The 17,964-nt window shown below is 47.9% G+C and overlaps 6 protein-coding genes across 6 annotated transcripts; 3 read left to right on the top strand and 3 right to left on the bottom strand.

Moving 5' to 3' along the window:
* Positions 1-447: 447 nt before the first annotated feature.
* Positions 448-1,086, top strand: An08g11740 (hypothetical protein [truncated ORF]; the record flags this gene model as incomplete). The annotated part of the gene is made up of 3 exons (XM_059749466.1): positions 448-599; positions 685-971; positions 1,010-1,086. Coding segments are annotated over 3 exons (516 nt in total), but the record flags the coding sequence as incomplete, so codon positions are not given.
* Positions 1,087-1,151: 65 nt separating this feature from the next.
* On the bottom strand, positions 1,152-2,165 carry An08g11750 (hypothetical protein; the record flags this gene model as incomplete). Its single annotated transcript, XM_059749467.1, has 2 exons — positions 1,152-2,069; positions 2,118-2,165. The coding sequence occupies 2 exons, from the start codon at positions 2,163-2,165 to the stop codon at positions 1,152-1,154; spliced, it is 966 nt and encodes a 321-aa protein (XP_059606934.1).
* Positions 2,166-2,858: 693 nt separating this feature from the next.
* On the top strand, positions 2,859-4,179 carry An08g11760 (hypothetical protein; the record flags this gene model as incomplete). Its single annotated transcript, XM_001393239.3, has 2 exons — positions 2,859-3,038; positions 3,091-4,179. 2 exons carry the CDS (start codon positions 2,859-2,861, stop codon positions 4,177-4,179), a joined length of 1,269 nt encoding a protein of 422 aa, XP_001393276.3.
* A 2,544-nt stretch (positions 4,180-6,723) lies between these two features.
* Positions 6,724-9,498, bottom strand: An08g11770 (uncharacterized protein; the record flags this gene model as incomplete). Its single annotated transcript, XM_001393240.3, has 6 exons — positions 6,724-7,265; positions 7,316-7,512; positions 7,563-7,643; positions 7,694-9,007; positions 9,067-9,176; positions 9,235-9,498. 6 exons carry the CDS (start codon positions 9,496-9,498, stop codon positions 6,724-6,726), a joined length of 2,508 nt encoding a protein of 835 aa, XP_001393277.3.
* Positions 9,499-10,204: 706 nt separating this feature from the next.
* On the top strand, positions 10,205-13,722 carry An08g11780 (hypothetical protein; the record flags this gene model as incomplete). Its single annotated transcript, XM_001393241.3, has 8 exons — positions 10,205-10,917; positions 10,970-12,319; positions 12,375-12,495; positions 12,548-12,610; positions 12,663-12,902; positions 12,951-13,193; positions 13,242-13,478; positions 13,528-13,722. The coding sequence occupies 8 exons, from the start codon at positions 10,205-10,207 to the stop codon at positions 13,720-13,722; spliced, it is 3,162 nt and encodes a 1,053-aa protein (XP_001393278.3).
* Positions 13,723-16,757: 3,035 nt separating this feature from the next.
* Positions 16,758-17,458, bottom strand: An08g11790 (uncharacterized protein; the record flags this gene model as incomplete). Its single annotated transcript, XM_001393242.3, has 2 exons — positions 16,758-16,805; positions 16,865-17,458. 2 exons carry the CDS (start codon positions 17,456-17,458, stop codon positions 16,758-16,760), a joined length of 642 nt encoding a protein of 213 aa, XP_001393279.3.
* Between the last annotated feature and the right edge of the window lie 506 nt (positions 17,459-17,964).

The following is a 17,964-nucleotide window of genomic DNA, read 5'->3' on the forward strand; positions in this document are numbered from 1 at the left end:
CAGACATTGACCTACTTGAGGACTTGGAGGACACTCTTATACTTCTCTGTGATGATCTCGAAGAGAAAGGTCTGGTAGACTACCAGATAGGTGTTTGGGAAGACATCATTATTTCCTACTTTATTAAGAGGATTAGAGAGCTAAATGTATAGAAGAGACTCGGAAGACGCACAGACCGGTATTTGCACGCGTAAGACATGCAATTTCCTTTGACAGGCAGCACTAGAAGATACGCCAAACAAAGAAGACAGAAGAGTCTTTTCGTCTTCTTTGCTCAATACCTTGTCATAAAGCTGAAAGGTAAAATCAATAGTGTGCAGGTATATGGATGCTTTTTTTTTTTTTCCTGAGAAAGAGGCTAGTTTCCTGACTTGATGTTTCCAGGCTGATCCCGTCTCTCCTTGCTCTCGCTAATGCCCTGCATGGCTCAGATACCCCGTTAAGTGCAGTATCTGTCCGTTATACCTCTTTCCATTTGCTACTCTGCAAGAAAGATTTCTTCTCGCAATTGCCGTGCCCTTTTACATCTTCCAAGACCTGCCCGCGAGCGAGATTCTACACATCGTCGATGACCCGACTAAACATCATGGGGATGCCATGTATGCGGAATAGTGGCTAGACAAGGAATCAGCGCATGGGTCAAACGCTCTACCCTCTGAGTAGTTGGCGTGTGTGTTCATTGAGGCTCTCGAGAAGCCATCTGCATGTTATCTTAACGCTGAATAGGCATTGCCTTCGCTGGATCTCAGTCAATCGCCTTCAGAAGAATCAAAAAACACCTTTGGGAAGAATCAGCCAAGGCACCGTCAAAAAGGCACATTCTGCGCTAGCCAGGTACGAGCAGAAGCGCGAGAAGCATCAGGCGGAGATGGCGGCGCAGCAGAAGGAGCGAGAGGCAGCGCTAGAAGAGGCCAAGAAGTATGTTGTTCTAGTGGCCACATCGCTACCTCGCACCTGGCGTGTTACAAGTGGTAATTAAGGCGTTGAGTTGTGGAATGAGACGATGAAGGGGTGCGGCCAGTGGAAATAACAGATATCGCTAACATAAGTACATGGCTTTCAGGACGTGAAGGAACAAGCAAGTAGGGGGGCCAAGAAAACATGGCCTGTGTGTATCTCTTGAGGCCAGACAACCCACTATTGCATGACTCTCACGCTCCCTCAGCATAACTTCGAAATACAAAGATCAGGTTCCCTGGAAGTTTCACGGCTGCTGACTCCAACTCATCCTTTTTGAAGCCACCCATCTGTGGATATCTCTTCATATAATAGGCCCAACTTGGATTCGGTCGCTGTTCCTGGATCAACTTCCGCAGCGAGGATCGCTCAGTTGGCGACGATCCAATTAGCCTCCCACCAGGATATGTAAAACGGCAAGCAGACATGTTGAGGTTTAAAGCATGAAGAGAAAGAACGAGAAAATAAAGATCAGTGAGGTCCTTCAAGAGGTGATGAATAAGCTCTGAAAGACGGATTCGGCTCCTGTAGCTCCTGTATGGCTCATAAAAGCTCCTTAGAGCCAGCAAAACAAAGGGCTGGAGGGCTTTGCGTAATGGAATGTCCTTGAGGAGAAGGCAGCTCACAAAATTCATTGGTTGTGGAAACTCGATTATCAGGTCTTCTTCATCCCGTCGCCGTCTACAAAACTTGCGAACAGTGATGCGGTTGGCGGAGATATCGCGTGGAGGCCATATGGACAGTTTCATATGGTTGAGGTACAAGAGTTCAATAGTGGACTTGGCGAGAGGCTCGTATTGGGAAACTGAGAGAATGGGGAGTTCCGGTTCACTCAGATCGTTCTCATTATAATGCCGACTACGCTCAAACAGTGTAGTCTTGGGAGGACCTTTCGAGCACCGTGGATGGTGATACGTTTCGAGCGCTGGTCGAGGCGAAGACGTCAAGACGGGGCTTGCTGGTCCGGAGGGCAGTGTAGCGAGCCCCTCATAGGGCAGTAATTTGTTTCTCAATGCAGACGAGGGAGGAAGCGTATAGAAGGGCACGCGGTCAGAGGCCTTAGAGGGGGCTTTAGATAATAGACTGCCTAAGGACAATCGCTGGGACGAGTCCTACCGTTCCCATGAGCATACAGTGGACGAGTAGCCGCGTGAACTTACTGTCATCAAGAGCGGACTCCGGTAGCCACTGCAGAAGTTGTAGGCCATGGTCCAAGCGAGTTTAGAGCAGCGTAACAGAGGCAATGCAGTGTCCGCCAAATGACGGTGTGCGCTTGCGCAAGACTAGCGCATCATATGTACAGTGACTATGACGGCCAAAGCATGATCCTCTCTTCAGGAGTTCCGCATCTTGATAAAAGTACAATACGCCGGGGCATACTGAGACGTATGACACAGGGGAGCTTTGCCAGGGAATCCTGGACAAGGCCTGAGCCATGGAAGGCTTGAGATCAACCGCAGGCGAAGTTCTTCCCGGCCCTTCATGATTGGGCAGTTGTGATACGTTTCGACAGTGGATGATCCGTTCTTCGGTCTCTCCGCCTGCATGCAATCTCCGAAATACTGTGCTCTGAAATGAGCATACCACACTGAACTATTCCGGACACGGATAAAGGGAGGTGGACGGGGGCTTGTCAGTCTCCCAAGGAATTGCGCAATACCAAGCAGCTGATCACATTCTATTGGTTGTGTTGTCAGGTGGTTTCTAAGCGACCCAGCATATGTCCTGTTCTAGGCCACCTCTCTAAAGTCTGTGACTGGTAATGTGTCATTGATTGTCTCATCCTCCTCCCTGGACCGTATTACATAAGCTCAAACTCTGCCAAGCTGGAAGCCCGATCATCCCCGCAGTCGAGCTATGACCTGCTCGAACAATATACGCACAACGACCATGAAGTGGACATGGACCAACAGGGGTATGAATATATTAATAGTGGGGTAATAACTGAAAAATCTCCTGTACATTCTTTGTCTGTTGAAGAGAATGCACTTGGGCATCCTGACCGTCCAGATTCAGCGGAGCACTTGACTTCTGCCGATCATCAACAGGAGTGGCAGCAAGCTATGGAGCATGGCTTCAACGTATGTGTCAGCATAGGCCGAAGTTTTCATAACTTCTAACCCAATCATGCAGCTAGATATTGTTCTTCTTAGGCACTTTGGTACGGCTCAAGGATTGGTCCGGCAAGGACCAATCATTCACAAGCTAGCCCCAAATTCCACGGGTACTAGACCCCGGAGGGCACATCCCTGCGTCCAGGGGATCTCCATCTGGAGGCCTATTAGAGGGGGCCTCGGGGCTGAGAACGGTCTATTCAAAGTCTATCCCGGATCCCAAGGGATCAGAACGGATAATGAGCTGCGAGACAGTCAAATCAGCACTCTTGAAATACGAATTCGTGCTGATCAGATCTTTATTGCACATGGCGGGCTCTGGATAGAGGAAGGTAACGGAAACGGCATCCTGATGTGGATGGGAGTGTCGGTGGATATCATTGGCCTACACATTGACCAATACTGCCTCCCTTTCGTTGCAGGAGCGTACAATGCCTCGAGATTCCTCTCGCGAACAGTGCCACCTGGGCTGGTCAAAGCAGAGACCCAGGCAACTCTAGCCGACTCCTTTTTCCCGCAAGAGAGGCTAGTAATGGCAGGCAACCATCGCTCGGACACTGCGGACGCGTTCCTCCGTAGTGCGATACCTTACACCTCCCGGATCCTGGAGTATTTTACGAACCTGGATCCGACCGGTCTTATTCTAGCAGCTTGTCCCGCTGGTGAAGATCCGAGGTTGGCATTTCTCACCGTGGACCGGGGTACTGACCTAAGGAAATGGTTTCTTCGTGCTCTTGCTGTACGATATCTCATTCGGCGCTATCATTCGAGAGGTGGTACATTAGAGGACTTTATCCGGGCGGACGGATTACCCAAAACGTCACGGTTAATCAACACTATTAGGCACGGTAAAAAGCTGTATTGGATAGAGTTATCGTTGAGAAAGCCAGGTATCTGGATTACCCTCCTGAATGTAATGTCTCGGCTTGATCATATCACCTGGGAAGAGGTATTCTCCATACCGGACTCGATACACCGGTACCCAACACTTTTGGAAATCCCGGAAGAATGGTCTCCACTTATGGAGGGTTGCAGTCAGTTGTTGGGCTCACTCGCGCCTCCGGGCGCCTCTGATGGATGCGTCACCCCCGGTCAGAGTTTTGATTAATTAGTTAGGTCATTCAATAAGAGGGAATGGCGTCGCAGGCAGACCCGCACTTGTCGCTGAGTGGGGCTCATCAAAAATGAGCCTACAGGCCAGGGCGGCCACCCCTTGCTCGACCCGATTGAGACAATCCGAATATGTTCAGTCCACAAGAAACAACGCAGACAGGCCCTGCCTAACTACGACGTATGTCTTCAATCGACATCGTTCAACTTCAATTCGTACGCCTACACGTTCCAGTGTCTTAACAACGTGAGTTCCTCTTTAACAGATATATTCGAGGTGCGTCTGACGTGCCGTCAATGTATTTGGCCAATTCGGCCCGACCGTCCGTTTCAGTGGAGGCGCTGGACCTGTTCCCTTTTTCTTTTATTACTTCTCTGACTCCGGCGGTGTTATACGCGCCTGCTACGTCAATGTAGAGATTAGAAATTACGTAAGCTAATAGTGTTCAGTTGTGGTTGGTCTGGACTCATGTAGTTCTTTCGAGGAGGCAATACAGCTAGGCACTCAACGCTACATGTTTTCACATCCCCTTGAACATGGCGGCGTTATGTTTTTTATTCAGTTATACAGAGTATGGGGCCATTTGATTTCGCAACACTTCAGCGATTCTTCTTAGCAATCTATAAATAAAAGCATCCTCTTACCTGCATGTACATCGCAGAGAGCTAGCATCTTTCACTGCTAGTTAAGTCTATTTACCCTGCCCTTTGCGCCTCCCATAAAATGTCGTCAAAGCCCTGGCAGCTCAACATTTCCAACCTATTAAATACGGTTGCTCTTCCGATTGACATGGAACCCTGTGATACCGACATTGAGAATAATACGAGGTAATGATCCTGTTATCAATAATATCTTATACTACTGAATGATCGTGTGTTTAAACTGAGGTCCTGCTAGAACATCTCAGCCGATCTCTCCCGGCCAAGGTACCAAGCAAACCACCCAAGTCAGGGAAAGATTGATTGAACCGAGTTTTGAATGTCCGGTGGAGGGGTGTCGGAGGGACCTCCGAGATTATTCTGGGTGGCTGCGTCATTGCCTCAGGGAGCACCCCCAAGGGTTTATAGAGATTAGACATGTGGGTTTCTGATGTATTTTGGTCCGCAATGTAAATGTATTGAACTGCATCATTTTCAGAGGCGCACATAATACTGGCTCATTGGTCTCTGCGCTTAGATATCGCCTCACAATTACGTGTTAAACTACCTTATGCCATTCATTCCTCAACGCGACCACGCTGTCTAACTTTAGTAAGTTTCGCCTCATCCAATCATGGCCCTCAAATGATGCACTTTCGCGCCCTCAACAACCGAAAAGAATTCGAAATTCCAGTAACCATTATTTACGCTCTACTGTACTATCGGTGGTAGGGACATGTCACTATCAACTAGGCCCTCCATAATGATACATACGATGATTGGACAGGGGGTTAGCTTCTTGAGCCAACTTAAATCCTGGATAGTCATCGATGGGCAGTGGGGTCGAGACTAGCCTATGGAGCACTAGCTAGAACGGACTCACAGCCTATTGAAGCCAGAGACTAGTAATACTAGGTAATAAGCCAGCTTCCTTAGGTCAATTCATTTCCTGTTATTTTCCGTGTGCAGTCAGTTTCTACTGAACGGGATCCCAGCTTTGAAGTAGAATATGCACTTGTTACGCGATGCTTGAGATTTGCCTCCTCCGTTGATCTAAGGGGGGATTGTAGCCGTCTGTCCAATCCATTCAACGAACGGCTATAATACTTATTAGATTTCTCTGCCTAAATAGCTTAAGTTGATGAGTGACGCAGTTTACATGATTCAATTTTCTCATTCAGTTCAGCTGCCTTGCCCTTCACGTCACCAAGATCTGCCTTCTACTTGTGAGTCTTCTCCATATCTATTCATACAAAGAAATATGAAGAAAAAAAATTGACACGGTTAACTTTCAATGCTGAAGTAATGTTTCCTTCAGTCCTATCACGCTGCCTGCGAGCCTATGATACTACGGGCATTAGAATAACCAGGGGCACCACCACCACCATCATCCTCTACGCGAAGAAGATAAAACGCCAAGTGCCCTCAACATTGAGCTATCTGGAATGTATAATGTGGCTTTTGGTGTTCTATGGTTCCGGTCACTTGATACCGTCTGGTCCTTGAGCGTATTGCGACTAGACTACCTGGCGTTTCCTGATTAGTTCCGCTGTCCCAAAACTGCCAAGTTTGAAGGTTTGTCTGTGTACAGCTCGTTGAGCCGAAAATCATCGGTGGGAAGCTAACTAATTCTCGTTGCACTGAGCGAAGGAAGATCAATACGTCCCTACTTGTGAGACAGTAGCGGGCTCCCCGAAAACCCTTTCGTAAACATCGCCGAGGATTTCCGCGTTGATTCGCAGAGTAGGAGAGGTGTAACGACTCTGCAGTAGGGATTTGATTGCTCCCTGAAGAAGCCGCTGGAGGGCTTTTCGCTCCACTAACTCTGATAGGCGGGAATTATGGGTTGCTAACAGAACCAGCATTTTACCAAATCGTCTGCCATCTGATTAACAGGTATACACTATTTGAACGGAGTTTCAGCATACGCATGACCCATTCCAAAGATATTAGTGACCACTGGTCGACCATTGATGCCATCAAAAGCCTCCGTGCTTAAAATCGCAGAATCGATGCAAATTTTGCATGCATGACGCAGTTCCGACGGTAGCTCGCGGTACGTATACGGACCCTCACCTCCGGCCTGATCCGAGGGCGGCGGATTTAGCGCAGGCCGAACCTCGCTGGACAGGCGCGCCATGCTGGTAGCACTCTGGCTTTGTGTAATCGAAAGAGCGACCTGCTGCGACTTCGAGCAGGACTTTACGGCACCAGAAACAGGGACTTTTGGTTGTCGCGCGAGGTGGAGAACGTAATACAGGATAGGCCGGTAAATAAGGTAGCGGGCACTATAATACTCAGACCGCATATTGGCAACTTTGATATCGTCCGATGGAGGATCCCCATCTTCCCATCTCAGGAAATCGGGGAGTATACTTCGCCACTGCTCAAGTATGCTGCTCAAGATATCCACTTTAGTGGAAGACCAGTAACCCTGGTCATGTTCTGTTTGCCATTACTAAAGTCTGCTTATCCTACATCAGTAGAAATCCTACCTTCAACTTTGTACAACTCGGTATGGACGTGGTAAAGAGTCTTCTGGAGGAAGATCTGCGCCGAGTATAAAGACATCATCCTCGTTACAGTGGTAATGTCTCGCTGGTTTAGAGTGAAACGACCGCTTGGGAGAAGAACATCATCTCTGTACAGCGAAATACCGCTATTAGGGAGATTAAGCTGGGCCAGAATTTCACTTGATTGGATATTAAGCCTTGCGATTAAATCATACTGATATGAGCTTACCTTTCCAGCTGGAAACAGGTCCAATACGCAAAATTGTAAAGGTCCTTCACAGCACCATCACGCATCTCCCGATACCGTTGTCTGTACAGATTAGCCCTTTTCTCAACATTGAAGTGACTGGTAAACCATACGATCGAACCAATACCTGACAGGCTCGAGCAGCCTGGGAGATCCACCCATAGCTCTGGAAAGGATGAGCCAGTTGGCCGGAATACAGGCCCGCGAGCAATGCCGCCTGGACATGCTGCAGACTATTCACGCCCTGGAAAATTCCAAGAATACTGGCTGCATAGGCGTAAAACGCCAATCCAGGAATGACATCATGGTTCCCGATGATGGTACTCTTTCGACCGTTATCCATAAAATGAGAACGGAAGCGATCAATTTGCGAGGCAACTATCAAGTCTCTTTCTCCGGGAGGAAGGACACTGCGCGACAATGTTCCCGGAGTCTGTGGGATCCGTTCTTCCCTAAGGTCAATGATGTGATCCACGATGGGACCTGGGACCGGTCGGTCCCGGACTTCGCAGATACTGCCCAACGCAAGGACCAGCAAGACTATGGCATTGTCAATTGACTTTTCGACCCTCCTGAGCCCTGACCCAGGCCTGATGGTGACTGCAGATCCCGCATAGCAACCTGTATCTTGACGAGCATCGCACAAGCGCCTCCGCTTCCCACTCTTCTGCTTCTGGTCCTCGGTGCTGGGACAGTATGTCGTGATGAACCGTTCAACGTTCCATTGTATTTCTGTGTCGCAAAGGAATGGATGGAACTTATACAAGTGCTCCATATAACTGTTCAAGTAGCGACGTATCACACTCGGGCCGACTGTCACCCAGCCAGCGTCATCTAGTCCATTATCCGCGAGCTTCGATTGCGGCTGGTTGATGCCACCCCATGGCTCGCGGATGGAGGGGTGGTACATGTACTGTTCTCCCACGGCAGTGCTGAGGTCGGTCGATGTGGTTAATGCCTTTGGAGTTTCACTGGTCTCGTCACCTTCACCACTTCCGTAGGCGCGGATGAGGCCGTGACTTTCTTCCAACTCTGTCACATAATCGTCGTCATACCCCTCAGGTAGGAATTCCCTGATGGAAGGCCATATTAGTAACCTCTCAGCCGTAGTGATAAATTCGACGGGAAAGGCTAACTGGCTATTTCTGCCAGTTACGAAAACCTGGTTACTGCTGAGGGTGTCGGCGCCTGGATTTATATTACTATCATTCCCACCTTGAGATAACGTTCTGTTCTCGAAAGTACCGGGGAGGTTTCCCTTGCGCAAGTATTGGAGAGGCTGCTCTCTGAGAATGGCACCAGGGTTCAGCTTCATCACCAGGAAGCTGTGCTTGACCTGCGCATCTTCCACAGATGATAAACGCTCCTCGAAGCTCTCGCCCAACTTTCGTATCCGATCCAGGAGCTGTTGGAGCTCTCTGTCCTTTCTGTCCCGATCTCAACACAAATACATAATACCCGGCAGGGAGCGAGGAGAACAACTAACTTATAAGTCGGCATTTTGTAGACGCATGACAGATCGTACTCCTCGCAATGTGTACACCTCGGCCCTTTCTCATCGCATCTTACTTTCCGAACTCGACATTGATCACAGGCCTGGTATGGTCGGAGGCTTGTTAGGAACAATAACGATCGATCTGTATTTGTGACCTACCTGTGTCGCGCGACGGACTCTGGACCGTCGAGAAAGGCCAGACAGCAAAGTGTCACGGTGGCCAAAGGAGTGGATCAATCTCTGCGGTTCCTCATTCCGACCGCCGTGAACAAGCTGGGGCAATTCCCTGTCTCCGCGGAAATGTAGTAATGAATGGGCTGCCTCGTACTCTATACGCTCAAGGGGAGATGCATTCACCTGGCCGTGGCTTTCCAGAGGTGGTACCACAATCCAGGAGGTGTTGGTCTCGCGTGGGATAGACATGGTCCATGCAATCGTCAGCAAGTCGAGGAGAGTGTCAAGGTTCCCTCCCGTCCTACAATGATGTTCAGATTAGTTTCTTGTTACCTCCAATTCTCGAGCCTTGATTAAGGCTGACTGAGTGCTTCTCTCCGAGAAGAGGATGCCAGAACAACCATGAACGCTAGTCACAAAGAGCTTTATTTAGAAGTAAATACTATAAGAGAAGCGATGAGGAGATGAGGGACGATAAATACTAGTAGTAGAGTTTAGGGAAATTGATAATGTACCTTGCGGCATCCTTGATGTCCTGCATGCATACGAAGCGATCAGCAGCCATACGTTTCCCCTCATGTTGTTCGAAAGGAAGTGGGCGCTGGAGCTGATGGTTGACATATTGAGGGTTCCCCAATTTTACTAATTATTTACTTTTCCGCCAAGGACAGCCTTCCATCTCTAACTTGGTTGTGACCACTCCCACCATTTGATTGGTTGTAGCCGCTCTCCACTTGGCTGTGACTGCTCACTAAGTTGGTTGGGACCACTCCCAGCACTTGATTGGTTGTAGCCGCTCTTCACTTGGCTGTGACCGCTCACACCTTGGTTGCGATCACTCCCATCACTTGACTGATTGCCCTCCGTAGCCGCTCACTACTTGGCTGTGACCGCTCCTCTCACTTCATGCCAGGCCTCCTTTTCCGCCAGATGCGACAGCTGTTATTGGAGAACCATGCCTAAGAGATCATTTAGCCAGTTAGAGGGATCTAGTCTGTACGAGAATTCTCGCGGCTACCTCGAATCGGTCGCGAAGGAAACGATCAATATTGACGAAGTGGCTCGAGCAAAGTGCAAAGAATTGATGGCTGAACTTGATAAACACGTTGACTTCGTTCTGAAGTCAGACTCCCAGACCATAGATGAATTTATCCGCATAACACTGGGACGAGCTAGCCATCTTGAGTATCTTCAACGTGTTGCACATGGGCAGGAATCGCAGATAATACGGGAAAGGAGGTCCTTCTACGGGAACATGTTATATAACGCTCTACTTGTACAAGCTCACGAATACGGAGGTTTGCGCCTCGGGAGAATCGTTATTATTTCCATTACGCCAAACAAATTGTTTTCCTTGCGTCATTCGATTCATGTCATAATCGAACACATACAGGAAGTCGGTCAACGCTTACGTCACATCGAGCCTCCCAAGACATTTTTCAACAGATTGGCGCACGAGAGTCAAAAACGATGGTCAAGCAGCGGCGAAGTCATTGAGGAGACGCTAGAAGATGTTGGGCTTAGTCAGGAGGCTTTAGAATGGGTCAAGAAGACAAAAGAGCAGATTGCTCAGAGTAGCCAACCTCAGGCTCTGAATGATATCAGCGATGTCGATATACTGAGACTCCTCTGCTGGATGATTCCCCGAGAGAATGCCTGGGAACCCGGGTATAACCAAACTGCAAAGTCCGAGATAGTACCACATGGCTGACTTTACTAGGGTCAATCAAACTAGAAAGGATCTGGGTCCGTTCTTCATTGAAATGGCTCGTCGTGTTAGAGCATCTGATCTCCCCGAGCGCGACAAATGCGCCGTAGTAGAGGCCATCGTTGCCGTGGTCCAGTCGAACCACTCATTCGCAGAAGCTTTAGATCTTGCCGTCCGCCTATTGGAGCATAGTAATCTGCCTCGGTATCTGCATGGCTTGGTTGCCCTTCAAAAAAGCAACCTTTATCGACTGAATTCCAGTCCTGAGAAATCTGAAGAGGCGATTAGCAAATATTATTGCGATACCAAGGCTTATGAAAACGAACGACGTACTGCAATCGCCACAGCCAATGATCGAAGGCCTAAAGAGATGGCCGACCTATTTAAAGGAGGAATGGAGGAAAGACTAGCGGCCGTTGAGGATTCCCTATGGCGGTCCCACCTTGAGAATTTGGTTCAACAGGAGAATTATTCGCGCGCGTTACTCGAGGCTACAGCGCGGCCCTTCCAACCACGCTGTCAGATGGGTCGCCTTCTTTCACCCCACATTAGTATCACCATGGGAAAGATATTCATAGTTCACGGTCGCCATCAATCGGCTCAGACTTGTTTTGAGGGCACCTTGTTTGAGGCGCCAATGTATGCAGAGCAGGTGAAGACCCTCCGCCTCAATATCGTGTGTCGACTGGCAGATGTCTATTGTGACCTGAACAAGCCCGCAAAAGCTCTCAGGCTCCTAAAGGAAGAAAATAGGAAACTCATTAAGGATTATCAGCCTCAACGGAAGGCGAAACGTCTGCTTTTAGCGCTTGTCGATGCCTATCTTGCTGATGGATGCTACATAGATGCTTTATCGACCCTATGCGACTCCAGACTTGACTTCCACAAGGAAAACAAAGATATAACTGACCAATTCATGCACGTACGGTGTCAGTTTGCGCGTGCTCGTCTACATTGTTTCACCTCCAGATTTGAGGATGGTTATCGTGAATGGGTCGCGGCGTTAGCACTGGTGGAGAAATACCCCGATTTTGAGGACGAAGGCTTTGCGGCGGGAATTTGTCAACTTTCCATGGCCTGGGCATGTCTTGAATTAGGAGATAGGGACTCGGGCTATAGCGCGTTCATGAAAGCAAAGACCTTTCTGGAGAACTCCCCTCCTAATTATTGGCTACCGACAATCCAGAAATCTTGGTTTGACTATGTTTCTGAGAAATTGCACCAAAAAGCCGGGTGGCCACCGATCCAACAACACTCGCCAAGACCGACCCCACCTGTCGGCTCACATAATACAGTTACCCCGCCCTCACATCATCTCCTATCCCCTGAATCACTTTCCAGCGAGACCATCCACTCCTACATGTAAAATTATGGCTCCACCACCGCTATGGACATTTTGCTGCGATGTGGTTGGCAGCGAAGCTAAGAAAGAGCTCACGGGAGATATTCAGCATCTGCTGCAGAACGGGTGGAATTTAACCGAAACCAATGATGGCATCACAAAGGACTTTGCTTTCATGTCCACTGACAACGCCTTAGTGAGTTGCACTCCGATGCCTTCGTATACCCGCCTCTCGGTTAACAATTCAGGACTTTTATACACTTGTCAGTGCGAGTTCTATAACACACCATCATCATGCCGTCCTCACGCTGGTAAATGTGACGTCTCACTTTTCGAAATACGTGCTGAAAACCCAACCTACAGACAGGAGAAGTTGCGTCGGCTGTGTGGACGACTCATCAACCTAGTAAAGGCCTTTCGAGACGTGATCATAATATGGCCTTGATATGTGATATAATCGCGGGCGTTTTGAGCAATGATGAACGTGTGTGGCACCAGATCAACGCCGTTACAAATGACAACAAATGGCGGAGGAAAGAAGAACAGAGATGCGGTGCTGCCACCACTCGAGCACTCCGATTCAAACACAATTCATATGTCACGGTAAGGTAGATGCTCTTGGGAACCATCTATCTCCCCTAACCGGCACAGGACTTTGCACGTGCTTTAGGCGTTGCCGCGGAACGCGAGCTACTTGGAGGCTCCATTAGGATACATACCAGACCTCCTTTTGTTGAAGTCACTTGCGAGGGCAACCTCGAATCAAAGTTGGCCCTCTGGCTGGACTTCATGACCGCTTTGGTGAGGCCACCAGAAATGATCGAAGACAAGGATTCAGAAACGGTGCCATCTGGTGGGAAATCCTATACTTTTGAATCCGTAGACATGGCTCTGGTATGTATTATTCCGCTGTGGAACTGCAAGTAAATCTCACGAGGACAGAATTTTCACGCCCTTCTTCATAGAGCCTCCATATCAAATGGCCACCCCGTGGAGTCATACATCACAGGGACTGGCACAGCGATCAATGTAACACTCATACATTCAGATAACGAACAAATGGTAGAACTGTTCAGTATATTCTCGGATGTTTCAAGTGGCAAGAAGTATGTCTCTTACCAAAGCGAGCATGAACCAGAACAAAGACAATGGTATTTTGGTAGCCAAACAAAAGTCATGGTAAGTCTGATATCAGCTGAGCGTGTGGATCATTGCCTAACACGCACAGAACTTTGCTCGTGCTGTAGCACTTGTTGCTAGCCCTGTCGAACTTTGGTCCATAGTATCCGACTACAATAGTGTGCTGTTGTCCATGAATAGCAAAGCTTGTGTGGGATTAGGTCCTTGGCTGGACCTTCTGTTAACGCGTTTGGTGAAGCCCGACAAGGAGAATGAGGTGCCAAGATGTGATAGTGCACCCTGAAGTCCTATCGACCAATATTTGGCTTGATTTACACAGCGACTCTCTTAGCTTTACATTGTCCAAATTCTCTACTGTATTCGGTGCCTATCCGGTCTTGGATTGTATACTTCACGGTCTTCTGTCCCCTATCAGTTCAACGGGACTGCCGCTTGCTAGATACGTACTTCGTTCTAAAAAACAGTAAACCTTTATAGTACTGAGCACCCTACGCAATGACTTCCGTAGCCCCTAACTGCTATTAATGCTCCGGGATCACAAAAAAATATCACAGTTCCTACCGTAACTCCTTATTGGCCGTGCGTCGTCATCGATGATTTTTTTCTTGGCACGTCCGCCTTACTAACGTTAAATCTGGTTGAATTTCTATTCTGAGGTGCTACTACACAGGACTCAACTATTATACCTATCTATATCATTTGACTGTGCGGGTTTACTGCCATGCGGTGATTCCTGTGCAACTGTTGGTCAAGCGGATCGCCGTTCAGATCTACCGCGGCAGCGTAAGGCCTAGTCTCTGTCTTTTCGGCATGTGACACAGCTTCTTCTTTGTCTCTCGGCGGTCCGAATACACACAGAATCAAAGGTGATACAGGGTTCACAGGAGGAACAAATGCCCTGATATTTTAGAACCGAGTGTTATGCGTGTTTTCCTGGTTTTACCATGTTTCCCACGATATATTCTGCACACGACACCTCAGCGCTTGCTCCCGCTTGTGACAGGATCATCAACTGGATTGGGGGCAACCCAGTGAGTCCACGCACACATTATTCATTAACGCGCAACAGCTAAGCAGAAAGAACAATTATCACCGATTGATAAACACAGGTCGTAATGTATATAGTCTATCATACTAAATCAATCAAGCCCATACATAGATCCTTCCAGTAAATGTCCTACAGTGATCTGCGAAATGAGCCTGCCCCCAAAAATACTCTTTGGTGTTTTATGCCAATATTGACCAGTACCTATATGGTAAATATCTTCTTGGCTTTTTATATGAAACTCTAGATGATTGAAATTAATGATATAAGAACCGTTAGGAAGTGTTCCCAGGACGGCAAAAGTATTTCTTTGTGAGTCTGAAAAAGCTTGGCAAAGGACGTTGAAAGCCGAAGAAACTGAAGTTCTGATATTAAATAGATAATAGATCGACTATGAGATTGCTAATACATCAGCATTTTCTATCATAAACATCGTTCATTCATGCAAAGCAGTATCAAAATAGCATGTTCAAACAAAACATGCCAAGGTTAGCGAGTTGGTGGGACTAAGTCGGCGTAGTAGAAGCCTCAAAACCACGCGCATATGTATCCCACTAGAATGATGCTGAAATTAATTCCAAGCGTGGTGTACTGACGGATTATAATTCAAAAATACCGCATCGTCGGAATCTTTCCCAAATGTGGAATTAAGATCAAGGGTCGTTTGCCTCTGACAGGGGATTTAACCATCCATCTTGCTTTAGGTCACTCTCGTCCAGGCTATCAATAAAAATCACTTCGAGATCATCATCACAACGGCTATAGGTTGGGGCCGGAGGATAGTTTGGGCTACTTGTGATCCTGCTGCATGCGCTAATGCAGTGGGAGGGTCTGTGCAGGAGTGTTACGTACTTTTGTCCTCGCACCGGTACCCAGCCGAAAGCCATGTCTAAAAGCGATACCGCGAGCGCTTCGGCGTCCTTGCTCCTTACCAACCTATCTGTTATTCGATAAGCAACCTGTCGCTGATCACCCCGCCATGATATGCTAAAAAGGTGGAGTAGTGTAACATGGGGTGAAGGGGCAAAATGCGCGGCTCCCCAGGGGTCAAATTTCCAGCCCCGTTGAGCCTTGCCGCTACCGACCGAAGGACGCCAGCCGCGGCCAGAAGATAATGCGGTACGTCTGCCTGTTAGCACAAGAAGAGACACAGAGACCACTTACCCTGATCCCTCCTGCCTCTGAAACACCAAATTGCCTCCTTGCTGCTTTGGCAGAATAACTACATGTTAGGCTGCGACTCCTACGTTATGTGCATCACGTATCCTGGTGCCCAACTTTTTCGAAGATGTGGCCGCGGGAGTTGACTAAGCCGGCATTTCATCGCCTTGCTCAAGCCGAAAGGATCGATTATCATTAATTCAATATAATTACCTCCTATGATGAAATAATTGATCATTTTTGAAGCTCAAGAGTTTGCATATACACGAGCTGTATCGCATAGTTAGAAAATCAAAACCTTTAGTCAGGCTGAATCGATAGAGATCATGTAATTCAGCAACTTAGTCATTTCCTGAAGCCCTCCGAACTGGCACAGCCTTAAGGAAATGCAGGGTACAGTAATTTCGAAATCAGTTATACCTGCACTCTTGCGACTTCACCCCCGGAAATAATTCCGATGGGTGCTAACCCGTTCCGGATCACCGTCTCCAAGTTTCGACAGAACTGTTTTGATAATGATCAACCAATCACTGTGCAGCAGGTGGAAAATCATATCGTTTTTTGATGCCAACTATTTATTGACCATCCCTGGACACTCCTCTGTTGTCTCTGACACAAACCTCAATTGACTCCTCAATATACATAAATGTCTTAGCCCTCAGAATCAACATCCTAGCCTTGGCGTTCGCAGAGCTCCGAGATCGCCATGCTGCAATTCAACAACCGCCTTCACTGCCTCTATGGTCACAAATGTACGACAGAAATCACAGTGTTTCCCTTAGAATGATAATGGCAATGCTGATTGCCCATATTTATTTACTGTATACCGGTTTTGCTTGTGGAGAATCTACCTGCTTCGGAGACATGCCCGGCGTTTTGGCGGAAATTATTTTAGACGAGGATTGCAGCGCAAATGGTCTAGCTAAGGTAGGATCCAATTGGCTTCGAGAACGGCTCTTGGAAATATAGATGATGATTCATGGTTGTACAAAGGAGTAAAATAAACCAAAACGGCCCTTGCTTGAAACTCCGCCCCGACTGATATCTGTTACAAGAAAGCAAGCGTAAATGCTACCAAACATTGTCACGATATATAACCACCTATGGAACCCTTAATAGAATTTTGTATTCGGCGGGAGTCCCTCAGCCTGGTCATCTCTCTGTATTCGGTAGTTAGCACACTAAATGATTCCAATGTAGACAGCAACGAAACCCATACCAGAGCTTCCGCAAATCCCTTCACAAGCGCAATTTCGTGGTCGCAGCGGGCCAGCTGTTCAGGTTCAAAATCGGTGAAGGTCGTTGCAACATCAAAGTCAATCCAGACCAGCCTGTCGGGGTTTCCACGGACAAGGAGAAGGTTTTTGGGGTAGATGTCTCGATGGTGAACACCCGCCCTGTGTATCTCATGCATGCCCTCAATTGCCTGGGGATAGAGCGCATCCGAGTAGTTCACGCAGTTCAAACTCTCTGCATTTGGGAAATATTCTAGCAATATTGCTCTCGGCCATAGCTTGTCTCGGGCGAAAGATTGTAAAGCAGGCTGAAATGCTGCGGGATCCATCCGATTGATGTAGCCGTAGAATTTTGGCACGAAACCGCGTGCACAGGCACCAGAAGCCAGAAGCTTCTTGTAAGCATTTAACTCGCAGCGAAATCTGTTCAAATCACGACCATTTTCGGTATAACCAGGGTCGCCGTTGTCGTGGAAAAGCTTCAATGCATACTTTTGTCCATCCAGCTCTGCCTCGAATATTGCAGACGAATCAGAGCACGTAATCTGCCTGATAATATTGATATTAGAGATGTCCATGTTCTTCAAAGAGAGCGCTTCTTAGGTGCATTGTTGTCCTAAGAGAAGTCATATTTCTATCAAGGAGGTCGGAGCAGGTCAGAAAACAAAAAGTGGACAGGTCGTGGTTAATAATAGCGGGATTACGTAAGTTAAATGGTTTTGAATAATTTGCTAGTTATGGATCGCGAGAGGCCCAACCGCTGGATCTTGCGAATCAGATCCACTACATTGCCGCCGGTGGGAATCTCAAAGTGGGACTTGTTTCATTGGCTGCATGTAAGCGCCCGCTGTGACTCTGAATGAGAATACGGGTGCTTCTGGTCCTATCGATCATGGTCCTGATCCAACGTTCCAGTGAGCGCTTTCTTTCACTCTGCTTTTGCTAAGATATGCACCTCAAGTGAGCGCTTACTATTGTGCAACCACACCAATCAACCTACGTGCTAACCCCTCAACATTGCTTCCCCATCAAATAGAAATGTAACATTGGAGATTCATTCCCTATATATCCACTTCCTTTTCCC

The sequence above is a fragment of the Aspergillus niger genome (assembly GCF_000002855.4).
Source record: "Aspergillus niger supercontig An08".
Taxonomy (NCBI): domain Eukaryota; kingdom Fungi; phylum Ascomycota; class Eurotiomycetes; order Eurotiales; family Aspergillaceae; genus Aspergillus; species Aspergillus niger.